A 22,477-nucleotide genomic window follows, 5' to 3' on the forward strand; every position below is an offset into this window, starting at 1 on the left:
TACACACATATACAGTATATACACACACACACGCATACACACACATACAGTATACACACACGCATACACACATATACAGTATATACACACACACACGCATACACACACATACAGTATACACACACACGCATACACACACATACAGTATATACACACACACACTTATACACACACACATACAGTATACACACACACTTATACACACACACGCATACACACACACATACAGTATATACACACACACACACTTATACACACACACATACAGTATATACACACACACACTCATATACACATATACACGCACTTACACACACACACACACACACACACACACTTATACACACACACATACAGTATATACACACATACAGTATATACACACACACACTCATATACACACATACAGTATATACACACACACACACATATACACATATACACGCACTTACACACACACACACACACACTTATACACACACACATACAGTATATACACACACACACTCATATACACATATACACGCACTTACACACACACACACACACACACACACACACACTTATACACGCACATACAGTATATACACACACACACTCATATACACATATACACGCACTTACACACACACACACACACACACACACACACACTTATACACACACATACAGTATACACACACGCATACACACACATACAGTATATACACACACACACTTATACACACACACATACAGTATATACACACACACACTCATATACACACATACAGTATATACACACACACACTTATACACACACATACAGTATATACACACACACACTCATATACACATACACGCACTTACACACACACACACACACACACACTTATACACACACATACAGTATATACACACACACACTCATATACACATACACGCACTTACACACACACACACACACACACACACACACACACACTTATACACACACATACAGTATATACACACACACACTCATATACACATATACACGCACTTACACACACACACACACACACACACTTATACACACACATACAGTATATACACACACACACACTCATATACACATACACGCACTTACACACACACACACACACACACTTATACACACACATACAGTATATACACACACACACTCATATACACATATACACGCACTTACACACACACACACACTTATACACACACATACAGTATATACACACACACACACTCATATACACATACACGCACTTACACACACACACACACACACACTTATACACACACATACAGTATATACACACACACACACTCATATACACGCACTTACACACACACACATACACTTATACACACACATACAGTATATACACACACACACACACTCATATACACATATACACGCACTTACACACACACACACACAGACTGAGGACGATGGGTCAGACACACACACATTTATACAGTGGTGCTTGAAAGTTTGTGAACCCTTTAGAATTTTCTATATTTCTGCATAAATTTGACCTAAAACATAATCAGATTTTCACACAAGTCCTAAAAGTAGATAAAGAGAACCCAGTTAAACAAATGAGACAAAAATATTATTCTTGGTCATTTATTTATTGAGGAAAATGATCCAATATTACATATTTGTGAGTGGCAAAAGTATGTGAACCTCTAGGATTCGCAGTTAATTTGAAGGTGAAATTAGAGGCAGGTGTTTTCGATCAATGGGACGACAATCAGGTGTGAGTGGCACCCTGTTTTATTTAAAGAACAGGGATCTATCAAAGTCTGCTCTTCACAACACATGTGTGTGGTAGTGTATCATGGCACGAACAAAGGAGATTTCTGAGGACCTCAGAAAAAGAGTTGTTGATGCTCATCAGGCTGGAAAAGGTTACAAAACCATCTCTAAAGAGTTTGGACTCCACCAATCCACAGTCAGACAGATTGTGTACAAATGGAGGAAATTCAAGACCATTGTTACCCTCCCCAGGAGTGGTCGACCAACAAAGATCACTCCAAGAGCAAGGCGTGTAATAGGTCACAAAGGACCCCAGGGTAACTTCTAAGCAACTGAAGGCCTCTCTCACATTGGCTAATGTTAATGTTCATGAGTCCACCATCAGGAGAACACTGAACAACAATGGTGTGCATGGCAGGGTTGCAAGGAGAAAGCCACTGCTCTCCAAAAAGAACATTGCTGCTCGTCTGCAGTTTGCTACAGATCACGTGGACGAGCCAGAAGGCTACTGGAAGAATGTTTTGTGGACGGATGAGACCAAAATAGAACTTTTTGGTTTAAATGAAAAGCGTTATGTTTGGAGAAAGGAAAACACTGCATTCCAGCATAAGAACCTTATCCCATCTGTGAAACATGGTGGTGGTAGTATCATGGTTTGGGCCTGTTTTGCTTCATCTGGGCCAGGACGGCTTGCCATCATTGATGGAACAATGAATTCTGAATTATATCAGAGAATTCTTAAGGAAAATGTCAGGACATCTGTCCATGAACTGAATCTGAAGAGAAGGTGGGTCATGCAGCAAGACAACGACCCTAAACACACAAGTCGTTCTACAAAGAATGGTTAAAGAAGAATAAAGTTCATGTTTTGGAATGGCCAAGTCAAAGTCCTGACTTTAATCTAATCGAAATGTTGTATAAGGACCTGAAGCGAGCAGTTAATGTGAGGAAACCCACCAACATCCCAGAGTTGAAGCTGTTCTGTACGGAGGAATGGGCTTAAATTCCTCCAAGCCGGTGTGCAGGACTGATCAACAGTTACCGGAAACGTTTAGCTGCTGTTATTGCTGCAGGTGGGGTCACACCAGATACTGAAAGCAAAGGTTCACATACTTTTGCCACTCACAAATATGTAATATTGGATCATTTTCCTCAATAAATAAATGACCAAGAATAATATTTTTGTCTCATTTGTTTAACTGGGTTCTCTTTATCTACTTTTAGCACTTGTGTGAAAATCTGATGATGTTTTAGGTCACATTTATGCAGAAATATAGAAAATTTTAAAGGGTTCACAAACTTTCAAGCACCACTGTATATATATATACAGTGTATCACAAAAGTGAGTACACCCCTCACATTTCTGCAGATATTTAAGTATATCTTTTCATGGGACAACACTGACAAAATGACACTTTGACACAATGAAAAGTAGTTTGTGTGCAGCTTATATAACAGTGTAAATTTATTCTTCCCTCAAAATAACTCAATATACAGCCATTAATGTCTAAACCACCGGCAACAAAAGTGAGTACACCCCTAAGAGACTACACCCCTAAATGTCCAAATTGAGCACTGCTTGTCATTGTCCCTCCAAAATGTCATGTGATTTGTTAGTGTTACTAGGTCTCAGGTGTGCATAGGGAGCAGGTGTGTTCAATTTAGTAGTACAGCTCTCACACTCTCTCATACTGGTCACTGAAAGTTCCAACATGGCACCTCATGGCAAAGAACTCTCTGAGGATCTTAAAAGACGAATTGTTGCGCTACATGAAGATGGCCAAGGCTACAAGAAGATTGCCAACACCCTGAAACTGAGCTGCAGCACAGTGGCCAAGATCATCCAGCGTTTTAAAAGAGCAGGGTCCACTCAGAACAGACCTCGCGTTGGTCGTCCAAAGAAGCTGAGTGCACGTGCTCAGCGTCACATCCAACTGCTGTCTTTGAAAGATAGGCGCAGGAGTGCTGTCAGCATTGCTGCAGAGATTGAAAAGGTGGGGGGTCAGCCTGTCAGTGCTCAGACCATACGCCGCACACTACATCAAATTGGTCTGCATGGCTGTCACCCCAGAAGGAAGCCTCTTCTGAAGTCTCTACACAAGAAAGCCCACAAACAGTTTGCTGAAGACATGTCAACAAAGTGGATTACTGGAACCATGTCCTATGGTCTGATGAGACCAAGATTAATTTGTTTGGTTCAGATGGTCTCAAGCATGTGTGGCGGCAATCAGGTGAGGAGTACAAAGATAAGTGTGTCATGCCTACAGTCAAGCATGGTGGTGGGAATGCCATGGTCTGGGGCTGCATGAGTGCAGCAGGTGTTGGGGAGTTACATTTCATTGAGGGACACATGAACTCCAATATGTACTGTGAAATACTGAAGCAGAGCATGATCCCCTCCCTCCGGAAACTGGGTCGCAGGGCAGTGTTCCAGCATGATAATGACCCCAAACACACCTCTAAGACGACCACTGCTTTATTGAAGAGGCTGAGGGTAAAGGTGATGGACTGGCCAAGCATGTCTCCAGACCTAAACCCAATAGAACATCTTTGGGGCATCCTCAAGCGGAAGGTGGAGGAGCGCAAAGTCTCGAATATCCGCCAGCTCCGTGATGTCGTCATGGAGGAATGGAAAAGCATTCCAGTGGCAACCTGTGAAGCTCTGGTAAACTCCATGCCCAGGAGAGTTAAGGCAGTTCTGGGAAATAATGGTGGCCACACAAAATATTGACACTTCAGGAACTTTCACTAAGGGGTGTACTCACTTTTGTTGCCGGTGGTTTAGACATTAATGGCTGTATATTGAGTTATTTTGAGGGAAGAATAAATTTACACTGTTATATAAGCTGCACACAAACTACTTTTCATTGTGTCAAAGTGTCATTTTGTCAGTGTTGTCCCATGAAAAGATATACTTAAATATCTGCAGAAATGTGAGGGGTGTACTCACTTATGTGATACACTGTGTATATACACACACACACACACTTATACACACACACATATATATATATATATACATACATATACACACACTCACTTATACACATACACATACACACACACACATACATATATATGTATACAGTAGACCCTTGAGTTATGAACGGTTTACCATACAAATATTTCGGGTTACGAACGATCTTTTTCAACTTAACGTACGAACAAATTTCGGATTACAAACTGAAATTTGCGAAACACGTGACATCACAAACTCCGAGTGTCTCTCTCTCTCTCTGTATATGCACAGTGAGCGAACATTCGGACAGCGGACGGTGTTTTTCTGGTGATTTCTTTATATTTTGTAAAATTCAATAATAAAATGGCCCCAAATAAGGTGCAGAGGAAGCGCAGTGATTAGAAAATGAAGAAATCTATTACTATTTGTTGTTGTATAATTACTCCTGCCAGTAGGTGTCACTGTGTATCAGACAGCGGGGACAGTGAGTGAGAGAGAAGAAGGAACTCGGCTCAGTAAAGTATTCTTTCTTTTGTGCAGTTACACAAAATACAACACTACTGAAATAAAGAAGAAAATAATAGAGAAATATGAGAATTATTGTTGTTTCTGGTAGATACAGTTTATATAATAAAGAAGGAAATGTATTATGGTGTATGGTGTATTATTGTTTATTACAGTAATATATATTCTATAATTTAAGATTTAAGGGAAAATAAACTTGTATTTATAACATAAAAGAGATTTAAGACATTAGAGAGGTTAGGGGTAAGGGGAGGTTTGGGGTAAGCGGGGGTTAGGGAGGTCTGGCACAGATTCATTCTATTTACATGATTTCTTATGGGAAAATTAGGTTTAAATAACGAACATTTTGACTTAAGAACCAATTACATTTGTAAGTCAAGAGTCTACTGTGTATATATATATATATATATATATATATACATAAACCGCTACATAGTAAGTCTTGATGACAGAAACGTATGTGTGTGTGTATCTCTGTGTGTGTGTGTGCGCATGTGTGTGTGTGTGTGTGTGTGTGTGTGTGATATTACAGTACTCTTCCAGACGGTGTTGAGATCGACATCATAGCGACAATCAAAAAAACCTTTAACTTCAGTCAGAATGATGCTGTGCACCTCTTCCAAACGCTCATGGAGTGTATGAAGAGCAAAGAGCTGGTAACACACACACACACACACACACACACACACACACACACACACACACACACACACACACACACACATCCCTGTACACATACACATCTATACACACACTAATACTCACACTTATACACCTAATCATAGCCTCCCTTAATACTCTCTGTGTGTGTGTGTGTGTGTGTGTGTGTGTGTGTGTGTGTGTGTGTGTGTGTGTGTGCTCTCTGATGGAAGATAACAGTGTTTCACGTGGGCTCAGACGATCATCAGGACATCGACGTGGCCATCCTGAAAGCTCTGCTGAAAGGTGTGTGTATAGGAAATACATCCAGCATGCAGAGTCAAGGTCACAGTGCACCCTGCCCCAGCCCCTCCTGACTCATTTTCATAGTTCCACATTATCACACCATCTAGCCATTAGCATAGCGCTGTGTCTTACTGGTTCTTTCCCCGTGAGTGTGGGGGGGGGGGGGGGGGGGGGGGGTGTTTCCATGTGATTACAGTGCAGGAAGCTACAGTTCATCATGAGGATCATGTAGAATTAGAATAGAGCAGCTCTTTTGTTTATAAAGAAATGATCAGTCTAACAGTTACTACAGTGTTTTAGCTTACTATTGATTATGTTGAAATGATTGATTACTGGATTGTTTGTTATTGATTATAAATTATGGTTTACTGGCCGCTCAGGGTGGCGCAGCAGTAAAACACACTAGCACACCAGAGCTCAGTACATCGTATCGAATCTCAGCTCTGCCATCCGGCTGGACTGGGCGGCTATATGAACAACGATTGGCTTGTTGTTCATACAGGGAGGGAGCCGGATAGGGAGCTCATAACTGAGCGAATTACGCCCTCTGCTGGCTGATTAATGGTGCTGCACAGAGTAGAGAAATAATGAGCTGATCAGGGTGTGGCTCTCCGTACACAAAGCTGATCCTCATATGAGCTTGCCTCGTGCAGGTGAAAAGAGGCAGTCGGGTTCACGTGTCGGAGGGGGCGTATGACGGTCTCGCTCTCCTCAGTCAGGGCGGGGGTCAGCACCAGTAGAGAGGAAGCGTAATGCAATTGGGTAAAAATTGGACACGCTAAAAACGGGGAGAAAATGCATTTAAAAAATGATGGATTATTGATTATTGGATTATTGGTTGATTGTTGGAGTTGTTGCTCTTTGCTTGAGTCAGTTGTGTATTGCAGTGAAATAATAACAATAATATTAATATTAATACTACAGTACTACAACTTATAATAATAACGACTAATAATGGAATATTTGTCCTGGTCGTTGTTCTGATGATCTGATTGGTGGTAATAACGGGGTTGGAGCTGAAGCAGGGATGATGTTTCTAGGTTGAGTAAACCTGAGAAGGTTACAGAGATGAGATCATTACAGATAAATAACTGCTGTTTACACTAACAACACAACTAACAACTTACCTGTGTGAGTGTGTGTGTGTGTGTGTGTGTGTGTGTGTGTGTGTGTGTGTGTGTGTGTGTGTGTATGCAGGCACTGACGCATCAGCGTTTGACCAGCTTGTGCTGACGCTGGCCTGGAACAGAGTGGACATCGCAAAGGATCACGTGTTTGTTTATGGACAAAAGTTACTGGTGAGTGTGTGTGTGTGTATATACACCGATCAGCCATAACATTAAAACCACCTCCTTGTTTCTACACTCACTGTCCATGTTATCAGCTCCACTTACCATATAGAAGCACTTTGTAGTTCTACAATTACTGACTGTAGTCCATCTGTTTCTCCCTGCTCGTCAATGGTCAGGACCCCCACAGGACCCCCACAGAGCAGGTATTATTTAGGTGGTGGATGATTCTCAGCACTGCAGTGACACTGACATGGTGGTGGTGTGTTAGTGTGTGTTGTGCTGGAGTTTTTAAACACCGTGTCCACTCACCGTCCACTCTATTAGACACTCCTACCTAGTTGCTCCACCTTGTAGATGTAAAGTCAGAGACGATCGCTCATCTATTGCTGCTGTTTGAGTCGCTCATCTTCTAGACCTTCATCAGTGGTCACAGGACGCTGCCCACGGGGCGCTGTTGGCTGGGTGTTTTTGGTCGGTGGACGATTCTCAGTCCAGCAGTGACAGTGAGGTGTTTAAAAACTCCAGCAGCGCTGCTGTGTGTGATCCACTCATACCAGCACAACACACACTAACACACCACCACCATGTCAGTGTCACTGCAGTGCTGAGAATCATCCACCACCTAAATAATACCTGCTCTGTGGGGGTCCTGTGGGGGTCCTGACCATTGAAGAACAGGGTGAAACAGATGGACTACAGTCAGTAATTGTAGAACTACAAAGTGCTTCTATATGGTAAGTGGAGCTGATAAAATGGACAGTGAGTGTAGAAACAAGGAGGTGGTTATAATGTTATGAATGATCAGTGTATATATATATATAGTGTGTGTGTGTGTGTGTGTGTGTAGGTGGACTCTCTGGAGCAGGCCATGCTGGACGCTCTGGTGATGGACCGAGTGGATTTCGTGAAGCTGCTGATAGAGAATGGAGTGAGCATGCACAGGTTCCTCACCATCTCACGCCTGGAGGAACTGTACAACACGGTACACACTGCTCCTCATCACACACACACACACACACACACACACACACACACACAGACTCTAAAGCCTAGTGCAGAGACAAGTCCCACCATCAGTAACCAGTGTAGAGGTTCATCACTCACAGCAGATAATTCCTGAGTGTTCTGGCTCCCTGATTGGCTGTAGCAACCAAGAGCGGCCACCCAAATCACCCCAATCACCCCCAAACAGACCCAATATAGCAACAGTGAAACGTCCTGGAGGTAGTTTGATGACGTGAAGGTGCTCTTCATGTCTGATGATAAAAAATGTGTGGCTTAAATTCCTCAGTTATAAATAAACAAGTCACCTGTAATACCACATTTCCACCAGAGAGGCCGCCAAATACCAGGCTCCCCAAATCTTACACACTGCAGCTTTAATCTGCTCCTCACTGTGTTCCATCTTCTCCTACAGAAACAGGTACCAGCGAACCCCACCCTGCTCCAGCTGGTACGAGACGTCAAACAGGTGCGCACACACACACACCCTCACACACACACACACAGAGTGAGCGTTATTAATACGGTCGTGAATATTTTACAGGGCAATCTTCCTCCCAACTATAAGATCACGCTGATTGACGTCGGCTTGGTGATCGAGCATCTGATGGGCGGGACGTACCGCTGTAACTACACACGCAAACGCTTCAGGATCATCTACAACAACCTGCACGGCAACACCCGGGTACCACCACACACACACACGCAAACACACACACACAGACCACATCTCTGTCAGTAATGGATGCACCTCCACTGCACACGTCCTTACAGGAACCTCAGTACCACACAGCATCTCTCTCTGAGGTCAGGGGCGTGGTCAGACTCACTTTACAGTTTATGTGGACACCTGAGCATGAGTGTGTTGGACTCGCAGTTATAACAGCCTCCATTATTCATGGGGATATCACTCCCAGTTCATTATTCCAGTTCATCACTCCCAGTTCATTATTCCAGTTCATCACTCCCAGTTCGTTATTCCAGTTCATCACTCCCAGTTTATTATTCCAGTTCATCACTCCCAGTTTATTATTCCAGTTCATCACTCCCAGTTTATTATTCCAGTTCATCACTCCCAGTTTATTATTCCAGTTCATCACTCCCAGTTCATTATTCCAGTTCATCACTCCCAGTTTATTACTCCAGTTCATCACTCCCAGTTTATTATTCCAGTTCATCACTCCCAGTTCATTATTCCAGTTCATCACTCCCAGTTCATTATTCCAGTTCATCACTCCCAGTTTATTATTCCAGTTCATTATTCCAGTTTATCACTCCCAGTAAATGAGTCCAGTTCATTATTCCAGTTCATCACTCCCAGTTCATTATTCCAGTTCATCACTCCCAGTTTATTATTCCAGTTCATCACTCCCAGTTTATTATTCCAGTTCATCACTCCCAGTTCATTATTCCAGTTCATCACTCCCAGTTTATTATTCCAGTTCATCACTCCCAGTTTATTATTCCAGTTCATCACTCCCAGTTTATTACTCCAGTTCATCACTCCCAGGTCATGATTCCAGTTTATCACTCCCAGTAAATGAGTCCAGTTCATTATTCCAGTTCATCACTCCCAGTTCATTATTCCAGTTCATCACTCCCAGTTCATTATTCCAGTTCATCACTCCCAGTAAATGAGTCCAGTTCATTATTCCAGTTCATCACTCCCAGTTCATTATTCCAGTTCATCACTCCCATTAAATGAGTCCAGTTCATTATTCCAGTTCATCACTCCCAGTTCATTATTCCAGTTCATCACTCCCAGTAAATGAGTCCAGTTCATTATTCCAGTTCATCACTCCCAGTTTATTACTCCAGTTTATCACTCCCAGTAAATTAGTCCAGTTCATCACTACCAGTTACTCCAGTATATCGCTCCCAGTAAATGGATCTTAATCACTCCCAGTAAATCACTCCCAGTTTATTACTCCAGTTTATCACTCCCAGTTCATTATTCCAGTTCATCACTCCCAGTTTATTACTCCAGTTCATCACTCCCAGTTCATTATTCCAGTTCATCACTCCCAGTTCATCACTCCCAGTTTATTACTCCAGTTCATCACTCCCAGTAAATTAGTCCAGTTCATTATTCCAGTTCATCACTCCCAGTTACTCCAGTATATTGCTCCCAGTAAATGAATCTTAATCACTCCCAGTTACTCCAGTATATTATTCCTAGTTAATCACTCCCAGTAAATTAATCCCAGTTAATGATTCTGACAGAGTCTAGATCAGGGGGGCCAAATACATCCATCACACAGTCAGGGCTTACTACTACTACTACTACTGAGTACTACTACTACTGAGTACTACTACTTACTGCTACTACTGAGTACTACTACTACTACTACTACTGAGTACTACTACTACTACTACTGAGTACTACTACTACTACTACTACTTACTGCTACTACTGAGTACTACTACTACTGAGTACTACTACTACTACTACTACTACTTACTGCTACTACTGAGTACTACTACTACTACTACTACTGAGTACTACTACTACTACTACTACTACTTACTGCTACTACTGAGTACTACTACTACTACTACTACTGAGTACTACTACTACTGAGTACTACTACTACTACTACTTACTGCTACTACTGAGTACTACTACTACTACTACTACTGAGTACTACTACTACTACTACTACTGAGTACTACTACTACTACTACTACTTACTGCTACTACTGAGTACTACTACTACTACTACTACTACTACTACTACTGAGTACTACTACTACTACTACTACTACTACTACTACTACTACTACTTACTGCTACTACTGAGTACTACTACTACTACTACTTACTGCTACTACTACTACTACTACTTACTGCTACTACTGAGTACTACTACTACTACTACTTACTGCTACTACTACTACTTACTACTACTACTGAGTACTACTACTACTACTACTACTGAGTACTACTACTACTACTACTACTACTACTACTACTACTACTTACTGCTACTACTGAGTACTACTACTACTACTACTTACTGCTACTACTACTACTTACTGCTACTACTGAGTACTACTACTACTACTACTTACTGCTACTACTACTACTACTACTTACTACTACTACTGAGTACTACTACTACTACTACTACTACTACTTACTGCTACTACTGAGTACTACTACTACTACTACTACTACTACTACTACTTACTGCTACTACTGAGTACTACTACTACTACTACTTACTGCTACTACTACTACTACTACTTACTGCTACTACTGAGTACTACTACTACTACTACTACTACTACTACTACTTACTGCTACTACTGAGTACTACTACTACTACTACTTACTGCTACTACTGAGTACTACTACTACTACTACTACTTACTGCTACTACTGAGTACTACTACTACTACTACTACTTACTGCTACTACTGAGTACTACTACTACTACTTACTGCTACTACTGAGTACTACTACTACTACTACTACTACTACTTACTGCTACTACTGAGTACTACTACTACTACTACTTACTGCTACTACTGAGTACTACTACTACTACTACTACTACTACTTACTTCTACTACTGAGTACTACTACTACTACTACTTACTGCTACTACTGAGTACTACTACTACTACTACTACTTACTGCTACTACTGAGTACTACTACTACTACTACTTACTGCTACTACTGAGTACTACTACTACTACTACTTACTGCTACTACTGAGTACTACTACTACTTATTGCTACTACTGAGTACTACTACTACTACTACTTACTGCTACCACTGAGTACTACTACTACTACTACTACTTACTGCTACTACTGAGTACTACTACTACTACTACTTACTGCTACTACTGAGTACTACTACTACTACTACTACTACTTACTGCTACTACTGAGTACTACTACTACTACTACTACTTACTGCTACTACTGAGTACTACTACTACTACTACTTACTGCTACTACTGAGTACTACTACTACTACTACTACTTACTGCTACTACTGAGTACTACTACTACTACTACTTACTGCTACTACTGAGTACTACTACTACTACTACTACTACTTACTGCTACTACTGAGTACTACTACTACTACTACTACTACTTACTGCTACTACTGAGTACTACTACTACTACTACTACTACTTACTGCTACTACTGAGTACTACTACTACTACTACTACTACTACTTACTGCTACTACTGAGTACTACTACTACTACTTACTGCTACTACTGAGTACTACTACTACTACTACTTACTGCTACTACTGAGTACTACTACTACTACTACTACTACTTACTGCTACTACTGAGTACTACTACTACTACTACTTACTGCTACTACTGAGTACTACTACTACTACTACTACTACTACTTACTGCTACTACTGAGTACTACTACTACTACTACTTACTGCTACTACTGAGTACTACTACTACTACTTACTGCTACTACTGAGTACTACTACTACTACTACTTACTGCTACTACTGAGTACTACTACTACTACTACTTACTGCTACTACTGAGTACTACTACTACTTACTGCTACTACTTAGTACTACTACTACTACTACTTACTGCTACCACTGAGTACTACTACTACTTACTTCTACTACTGAGTACTACTACTACTACTACTTACTGCTACTACTGAGTACTACTTACTGCTACTACTGAGTACTACTGAGTACTACTTACTACTACTTTCTGCTACTACTGAGTACTACTTACTACTACTACTTACTGCTACTACTTACTGCTACTGCTGAGTACTACTACTACTTACTGCTACTACTGAGTACTACTACTACTTACTGCTACTACTGAGTACTACTACTACTATTACTTACTGCTACTACTGAGTACTACTTACTGCTACTACTGAGTACTACTTACTGCTACTACTGAGTACTACTTACTACTTACTACTACTTTCTACTACTACTACTACTTACTGCTACTACTGAGTACAACTTACTGCTACTACTGAGTACTACTTACTGCTACTACTGAGTACTACTTACTACTACTACTACTTTCTACTACTACTACTACTTACTGCTACTACTGAGTACTACTTACTGCTATTACTGAGTACTACTTACTGCTACTGCTACTACTGAGTACTACTTACTACTACTACTGAGTACTACTTACTGCTACTACTGAGTACTACTTACTACTACTACTACTTTCTACTACTACTACTACTTACTGCTACTACTGAGTACTACTTACTGCTACTACTGAGTACTACTTACTACTACTACTGAGTACTACTACTGAGTACTACTTACTACTACTATTGAGTACTACTACTACTTACTGCTACTACTGAGTACTACTACTACTACTACTTACTGCTACTACTGAGTACTACTACTACTACTACTACTTACTGCTACTACTGAGTACTACTACTACTTACTGCTACTACTGAGTACTACTACTACTACTTACTGCTACTACTGAGTACTACTACTACTTACTTCTACTACTGAGTACTACTACTACTACTACTTACTGCTACTACTGAGTACTACTTACTGCTACTACTGAGTACTACTTACTGCTACTACTGAGTACTACTTACTACTTACTACTACTTTCTGCTACTACTGAGTACTACTTACTACTACTACTACTTTCTACTACTACTACTACTTACTGCTACTACTGAGTACTACTTACTGCTACTACTGAGTACTACTTACTACTACTACTACTTTCTACTACTACTACTACTTACTACTACTTTCTGCTACTACTGAGTACTACTTACTACTACTACTACTTTCTACTACTACTACTACTTACTGCTACTACTGAGTACTACTTACTGCTACTACTGAGTACTACTTACTGCTACTACTGAGTACTACTTACTACTTACTACTACTTTCTGCTACTACTGAGTACTACTTACTACTACTACTACTTTCTACTACTACTACTACTTACTGCTACTACTGAGTACTACTTACTGCTACTACTGAGTACTACTTACTACTACTACTACTTTCTACTACTACTACTACTTACTGCTACTACTTACTACTACTTTCTGCTACTACTGAGTACTACTTACTACTACTACTACTTTCTACTACTACTACTACTTACTGCTACTACTGAGTACTACTTACTACTACTACTGAGTACTACTTACTGCTACTGCTACTACTGAGTACTACTTACTACTACTACTGAGTACTACTTACTGCTACTACTGAGTACTACTTACTGCTACTACTGAGTACTACTTACTGCTACTACTGAGTACTACTTACTACTACTACTGAGTACTACTTACTACTACTACTACTTACTGCTACTACTGAGTACTACTTACTACTACTACTACTTACTACTACTACTACTACTTACTGCTACTACTGAGTACTACTTACTACTACTACTACTTACTATTACTACTACTACTTACTGCTACTACTGAGTACTACTTACTACTACTACTACTTTCTGCTACTACTACTTACTGCTACTACTGAGTACTACTTACTGCTACTACTACTTACTACTACTACTACTTACTACTACTACTACTACTTACTGCTACTACTGAGTACTACAGTACTTACTGCTACTACTGAGTACTACTTACTGCTACTACTGAGTACTACTTACTGCTACTACTGAGTACTACTTACTGCTACTACTGAGTACTACTTACTGCTACTACTGAGTACTACTTACTGCTACTACTGAGTACTACTACTGAGTACTACTTACTGCTACTACTACTACTACTTACTGCTACTACTGAGTACTACTACTGAGTATTACTTACTGCTACTACTGAGTACTACTTACTGCTACTACTGAGTACTACTACTGAGTACTACTTACTGCTACTACTGAGTACTACTACTACTACTACTTACTGCTACTACTGAGTACTACTTACTGCTACTACTGAGTACTACTACTACTACTACTTACTGCTACTACTGAGTACTACTACTACTACTACTTACTGCTACTACTGAGTACTACTACTGAGTACTACTTACTGCTACTACTGAGTACTACTACTACTACTACTTACTGCTACTACTGAGTACTACTTACTGCTACTACTGAGTACTACTTACTGCTACTACTGAGTACTACTTACTGCTACTACTGAGTACTACTACTGAGTACTACTTACTGCTACTACTGAGTACTACTTACTACTACTACTACTTTCTACTACTACTACTACTTACTGCTACTACTGAGTACTACTTACTACTACTACTGAGTACTACTTACTACTACTACTACTTTCTACTACTACTGCTACTTACTGCTACTACTGAGTACTACTTACTACTACTACTGAGTACTACTTACTGCTACTGCTACTACTGAGTACTACTTACTACTACTACTGAGTACTACTTACTGCTACTACTGAGTACTACTTACTGCTACTACTGAGTACTACTTACTGCTACTACTGAGTACTACTTACTACTACTACTGAGTACTACTTACTACTACTACTACTACTTACTGCTACTACTGAGTACTACTTACTACTACTACTACTACTACTTACTACTACTACTACTTACTGCTACTACTGAGTACTACTTACTACTACTACTACTTACTATTACTACTACTACTTACTGCTACTACTGAGTACTACTTACTACTACTACTACTTTCTGCTACTACTACTTACTGCTACTACTGAGTACTACTTACTGCTACTACTACTTACTACTACTACTACTTACTACTACTACTACTACTTACTGCTACTACTGAGTACTACAGTACTTACTGCTACTACTGAGTACTACTTACTGCTACTACTGAGTACTACTTACTGCTACTACTGAGTACTACTACTGAGTACTACTTACTGCTACTACTACTTCTACTTACTGCTACTACTGAGTACTACTACTGAGTATTACTTACTGCTACTACTGAGTACTACTTACTGCTACTACTGAGTACTACTTACTGCTACTACTGAGTACTACTTACTGCTACTGCTACTTACTACGTTGTGGCGCGTTACGAGTAAAGGCACCAGCGGGCTCTCCACGTCCCAGTGTTGCCAGATTGGGCGGATTTTGTTGAAAAACAATTTAATAGCAGTTAAATAACACTTCTATTTAAAAGAAAATATTCCGTTTTAAAAAGCTCCAGCATTGTAGAAGGATATTAAAAGTAAAGTCAATTTTCAATGCTGATTTAGCATAATAGTGTTGGTCAGTCTGTATCATATTGTTAAAAGAAAATTAAAATTTAGTTTTCCATGCATTCACGCTAGCATGTTCTGGGGTTCAATTGAGTCTCATCATTACACAAGTTGGCAGCCAAATGATCAAGTATTGTGAAGGAATATCTTTCTTCCTCATAATGTTAAGGGTTTTTTTTTTCAGTCACTTGCTCTGTAAAGCTGATTATCAATATTGGAACTGAAGCGCGTTTAAAAAAGCTTCAAAGCTTTTTTGAAAAATGATGAGGCCGACCTTAAAAAGTAGATCAGGATGACCAGTAGACTAAAACAGTAGATCTCAAGCCATGAAAGTGTGTAAACCCTTTGTTTAATTTATTAGTATGGTGTAGGGCCTCCTTTTGCGGCCAATACAGCATCAATTCGTCTTGGAAATGACATATACAAGTCCTGCACAGTGGTCAGAGGGATTTTAAGCCATTCTTCTTGCAGGATAGTGGCCAGGTCACTACGTGATGCTGGTGGAGGAAAACATTTCCTGACTCGCTTCTCCAAAACACCCCAAAGTGGCTCAATAATATTTAGATCTGGTGACTGTGCAGGCCATGGGAGATGTTCAACTTCACTTTCATGTTCATCAAACCAATCTTTCACCAGTCTTGCTGTGTGTATTGGTGCATTGTCATCCTGATACACGGCACCGCCATTGGATGCACATGGTCCTCCAGAATGGTTCGGTAGTCCTTGGCAGTGACGCGCCCATCTAGCACAAGTATCGGGCCAAGGGAATGCCATGATATGGCAGCCCAAACCATCACTGATCCACCCCCATGCTTCACTCTGGGCATGCAACAGTCTGGGTGCTACGCTTCTTTGGGGCTTCTCCACACCGTAACTCTCCCGGATGTGGGGAAAACAGTAAAGGTGGACTCATCAGAGAACAATACATGTTTCACATTGTCCACAGCCCAAGATTTGCGCTCCTTGCACCATTGAAACCGACGTTTGGCATCGGCACGAGTGACCGAAGGTTTGGCTATAGCAGCCCGGCCGTGTATATCGACCCTGTGTAGCTCCCGACGTACAGTTCTGGTGGAAACAGGAGAGTCGAGGTGCACATTTAATTCTGCCGTGATTTGGGCAGCCGTGGTTTTATGTTTTTTGGATACAATCCGGGTTAGCACCCGAACATCCCTTTCAGACAGCTTCCTCTTGCGTCCACAGTTAATCCTGTTGGATGTGGTTTGTCCTTCTTGGTGGTATGCTGACATTACCCTGGATACCGTGGCTCTTGATACATCACAAAGACTTGCTGTCTTGGTCACAGATGCGCCAGCAAGACGTGCACCAACAATTTGTCCTCTTTTGAACTCTGGTATGTCACCCATAATGTTGTGTGCATTGCAATATTTTGAGCAAAACTGTGCTCTTACCCTGCTAATTGAACCTTCACACTCTGCTCTTACTGGTGCAATGTGCAATTAATGAAGATTGGCCACCAGACTGGTCCAATTTAGCCACGAAACCTCCCACACTAAAATGACAGGTGTTTCAGTTATTTTGTCCAACCCCTGTATTTGACAGGGATAAAAATAAATGTGATAAGACTTGAACTCTCACGAATGACTTTTTTTGGCACAGATTTAACTTTATCTTTTTTTGCAAAGTGTTTGCAAATGTAATTTCCTTTTTTTTAAATAGCGGACTGGTTGAAAGAGCAGTTTAGTGATGGCAAAAGTGCTTTGATAGTCACGTACAACAGAAATGACTGATATAAAGGTCAAAGGAACATTAATGATCTGTAAAGTTATATCAGCAAAGTTAAAACTGGCCTATTTTTGTCAGCTTTTTTTTTGGCATGACAGATTTTCATCTTTCAAAAGGGGGGCGTGACAAAAAAAGTTTGAGAACCAATGATCTGTGGGGATTTGTGCCCATTCAGTCAAAACAGCATTTCTGATGCAAGGCTTTGATGTCAGACATGAAGCCCTGACTCCTAATGGACCTTCCAATTCATCCCAGAGATCTTCAGTGTGGGTTTGGTGTCGGCCACACACAGCAGACCTCGCTTAGTAAACAGTGGCACAGTCGAGCTGAAACGGGAAAGGGCCTTCCCCAAACCGTTGTCATGGATCCACATGGAGTTCTCTATCAGGAGAGAAGGTTCTTCTGTTTTCATTGTGAACGTGGGCACATAAGTGTGACTGTTTTCTGTTGTTGTTGTTGCCGTAGCGATCAGGTCGTGCCCCGCCCAGCGCTCCTCCGTTACGGAAGAACCACGAATCGTTCAGCATGCAGGCCAACAAGAAGGAGAAAACCCGCCACAATCACTTCATCAAGACCGCCCAGCCCTACAAACCAAAGGTACCGCCCGCCTGCCTGCCTGCCCGTCTGTCTGCACGCCCGCCTGTCTGCGTGTACGGTCTCTCACATCTGTCTCTCTCTCTCTCTCTGGCAGCTGGAGTCGGGCAGCGATGCCCAGCTGAGGCGCAGTAAGGAGGAGGTGGTGGACATCGACGACCCCGAGACCCGGCGCTTCCCGTACCCCTTTAATGAGCTGCTGGTGTGGGCGGTGCTGATGAAGAGACAGAGGATGGCGCTGTTCTTCTGGCAGCACGGAGAGGAGAACATGGCAAAGGCCCTCGTGGCCTGCAAACTCAGCCGCTCCATGAGCTACGAGTCCAAGAAGAGCGACGTGGTGGACGACACGTCTGAGGAGCTCAAGGAGTACTCCAAGTGAGTGTGAGACGCTCGCTGGTGATCGGGTGTACTCCAGTAGATCACTCCCAGTATATCACACCTAGTTACTCTAGTATATCACTCCCAGTTTATTACTCCAGTATATCACCCCATTCCATTACTCCCAGTTACTCCAGTAAATCACTCCCAGTATATTACTCCAGTAGATCACTACCAGTTACTCCAGTAAATCACTCCCAGTTTATTACTCCAGTAAATCACTCCCAGTATATTACTCCAGTATATCATTCCCAGTATATCACTCCAGTTTATTACTCACAGTATATCACTCACAGTTTATTACTCCAGTATATCACCCCCATTCCATTACTCCCAGTTACTCCAGTAAATCACTCCGTTTATTACTCCAGTAAATCACTCCAGTAGTAAATACTACAGTATTACTCTAGTTGGGTGGTTAGTCAGGTGGTTAGATGGTTAGTCGGGTGGATAGACAAGTGGTTAGTCAAATGATTAACGGGTGGTTAGACGGGTGGTTAAACAGGTGGTTAGTTGGGTGGTTAAACAGGTGGTTAGACTTGTGGTCAGTCGGGTGGTTAGGCGAGGGGTTAAACAGGTGGTTAGACGCGTGGTCAGTCAGGTGGTTAGACGGGTGGCTAGACGGGTGGCTAGTCGGGGGGCTAATACGGGTGCTTAAACGGGTGGTTAGACGAGTGGTTATTCGGGTGTTTAGACGAGTGGTTATTCGGGTGGTTAGATGAGTGGTTATTTGGGTTGTTAGACGAGTGGTTATTCGGGTGGTTAGACGAGTGGTTAGTTGGGTGGTTAGATGGGTGGTTAGACGAGTGGTTAGACGAGTGGTTAGACAAGTGGTTGTTTGGGTGTTTAGACGAGTGGTTAGTTATGTGTTTAGACGAGTGGTTATTCGGGTGGTTAGACGGGTGGTTAGATGGGTGGTTAGACGAGTGGTTATCCGGGTGTTTAGACGAGTGGTTAGTTATGTGTTTAGACGAATGGTTATTCGGGTGCTTAGACGGGTGTTTAGACGAGTGGTTAGTTATGTGTTTAGACGAGTGGTTAAACTGGTGGTTTTTCGGGTGGTTAGATGGGTGGTTAGACGAGTGGTTAGTTTTGTGTTAAGACGAGTGGTTATTCGAGTGGTTAGACGAGTGGTTGTCCGGGTGTTTAGACGAGTGGTTAGTTATGTGTTTAGACGGGTGGTTATTCGGGTGGTTAGACGAGTGTTTAGTTATGTGTTTAGACGAGTGATTAGTTATGTGTTTAGACGGGTGGTTATTCAGGTGATTAGACGGGTGGTTAGACGAGTGTTTAGTTATGTGTTTAGACGAATGGTTATTCGGGTGCTTAGACGGGTGTTTAGACGAGTGGTTAGTTATGTGTTTAGACGAGTGGTTAAACTGGTGGTTTTTCGGGTGGTTAGATGGGTGGTTAGACGAGTGGTTAGTTTTGTGTTAAGACGAGTGGTTATTCGAGTGGTTAGACGAGTGGTTGTCCGGGTGTTTAGACGAGTGGTTAGTTATGTGTTTAGACGGGTGGTTATTCGGGTGGTTAGACGAGTGTTTAGTTATGTGTTTAGACGAGTGGTTAGTTATGTGTTTAGACGGGTGGTTATTCAGGTGATTAGACGGGTGGTTATTCGAGTGGTTAGACGAGTGGTTAGTCGGGTGGTTAGACGAGTGGTTAGTTGGGTGGTTTTTCAGGTGGTCACTTGGGTGGTTGGACAGGTGGTTAGTGGGTGGTTAGACGTGATAAGACAGGTGATTAGTTGGGTGGTTAGTTTGGAAGAAGCTCAGTAGGTTGCAGAATGTGATTAACTGGAAGGTTTATGAAAGTTAGATCTAGAGAACTAGACTGCAGGCTGTGCCACACCATCACCATCAGGTTACAGTCAGTGATTGAACTGGACTCATTATAAACAACCTACACTATTCAGGTTCAGACGAAACTAATGACACTAGAGCTCCATTCTGAGGTATCTAACAGTGTGTGTGTGTGTGTGTGTGTGTGTGTGTGTGTGTGTGTGTGTGTGTGTGTGTGTGTATATATTCACACGTTATATATGATGTGTGTGTGTGTGTGTGTATATTCACACGTTATATATGATGTGTGTGTAGTGTGTATATATACAGTGTATCACAAAAGTAAGTACACCCCTCACATTTCTGCAAATATTTTATTATATCTTTTCATGGGACAACACTATAGACATGAAACTTGGATATAACTTAGAGTAGTCAGTGTACAGCTTGTATAGCAGTGTAGATTTACTGTCTTCTGAAAATAACTCAACACACAGCCATTAATGTCTAAATAGCTGCAACATAAGTGAGTACACCCCACAGTGAACATGTCTAAATTGTGCCCAAAGTGTCAATATTTTGTGTGACCACCATTATTATCCAGCACTGCCTTAACCCTCCTGGGCATGGAATTCACCAGAGCTGCACAGGTTGCTACTGGAATCCTCTTCCACTCCTCCATGATGACATCACGGAGCTGGTGAATGTTAGTCAGTTTTCGAAGGGAGGGGATCATGCTCTGTTTCAGAATGTCACAGTACATGTTGAAATTCATGTTTCCCTCAATGAACTGCAGCTCCCCAGTGCCAGCAACACTCATGCAGCCCAAGACCATGATGCTACCACCACCATGCTTGACTGTAGGCAAGATACAGTTGTCTTGGTACTTCTCACCAGGGCGCCGCCACACATGCTGGACACCATCTGAGCCAAACAAGTTTATCTTGGTCTCGTCAGACCACAGGGCATTCCAGTAATCCATGTTCTTGGACTAAGCGTCTTCAGCAAACTGTTTGCGGGCTTTCTTGTGCGTCAGCTTCCTTCTGGGATGACGACCATGCAGACCGAGTTGATGCAGTGTGCGGCGTATGGTCTGAGCACTGACCGGCTGACCTCCCACGTCTTCAACCTCTGCAGCAATGCTGGCAGCACTCGTGTGTCTATTTTTTAAAACCAACCTCTGGATATGACGCCGAACACGTGGACTCAACTTCTTTGGTCGACCCTGGCGAAGCCTGTTCTGAGTGGAACCTGTCCTGGAAAA

The 22,477-nt window shown here is 41.7% G+C and overlaps 1 protein-coding gene across 3 annotated transcripts in view; it reads left to right on the forward strand.

Annotated features, from left to right (window-relative positions):
* Positions 1-22,477, forward strand: part of trpm7 (transient receptor potential cation channel, subfamily M, member 7) — a 103,365-nt gene that overhangs the window by 33,851 nt on the left and 47,037 nt on the right. For 2 of the 3 annotated variants that reach the window (XM_063004643.1, XM_063004642.1), the window contains exons 9-16: positions 5,773-5,896; positions 6,113-6,185; positions 7,383-7,483; positions 8,325-8,459; positions 8,895-8,948; positions 9,024-9,164; positions 18,926-19,057; positions 19,152-19,429. In XM_063004643.1, coding sequence (XP_062860713.1) covers positions 5,773-5,896; positions 6,113-6,185; positions 7,383-7,483; positions 8,325-8,459; positions 8,895-8,948; positions 9,024-9,164; positions 18,926-19,057; positions 19,152-19,429 — 1,038 coding nt within the window. Of the gene's footprint in view, positions 1-5,772; positions 5,897-6,112; positions 6,186-7,382; positions 7,484-8,299; positions 8,460-8,894; positions 8,949-9,023; positions 9,165-18,925; positions 19,058-19,151; positions 19,430-22,477 lie in introns of those variants that run through there. The other variant, XM_063004644.1, reaches the window with a different exon arrangement.

The sequence above is a fragment of the Trichomycterus rosablanca genome, chromosome 11, assembly GCF_030014385.1.
Source record: "Trichomycterus rosablanca isolate fTriRos1 chromosome 11, fTriRos1.hap1, whole genome shotgun sequence".
In the NCBI taxonomy this organism is placed as follows: Eukaryota; Metazoa; Chordata; class Actinopteri; order Siluriformes; family Trichomycteridae; genus Trichomycterus; species Trichomycterus rosablanca.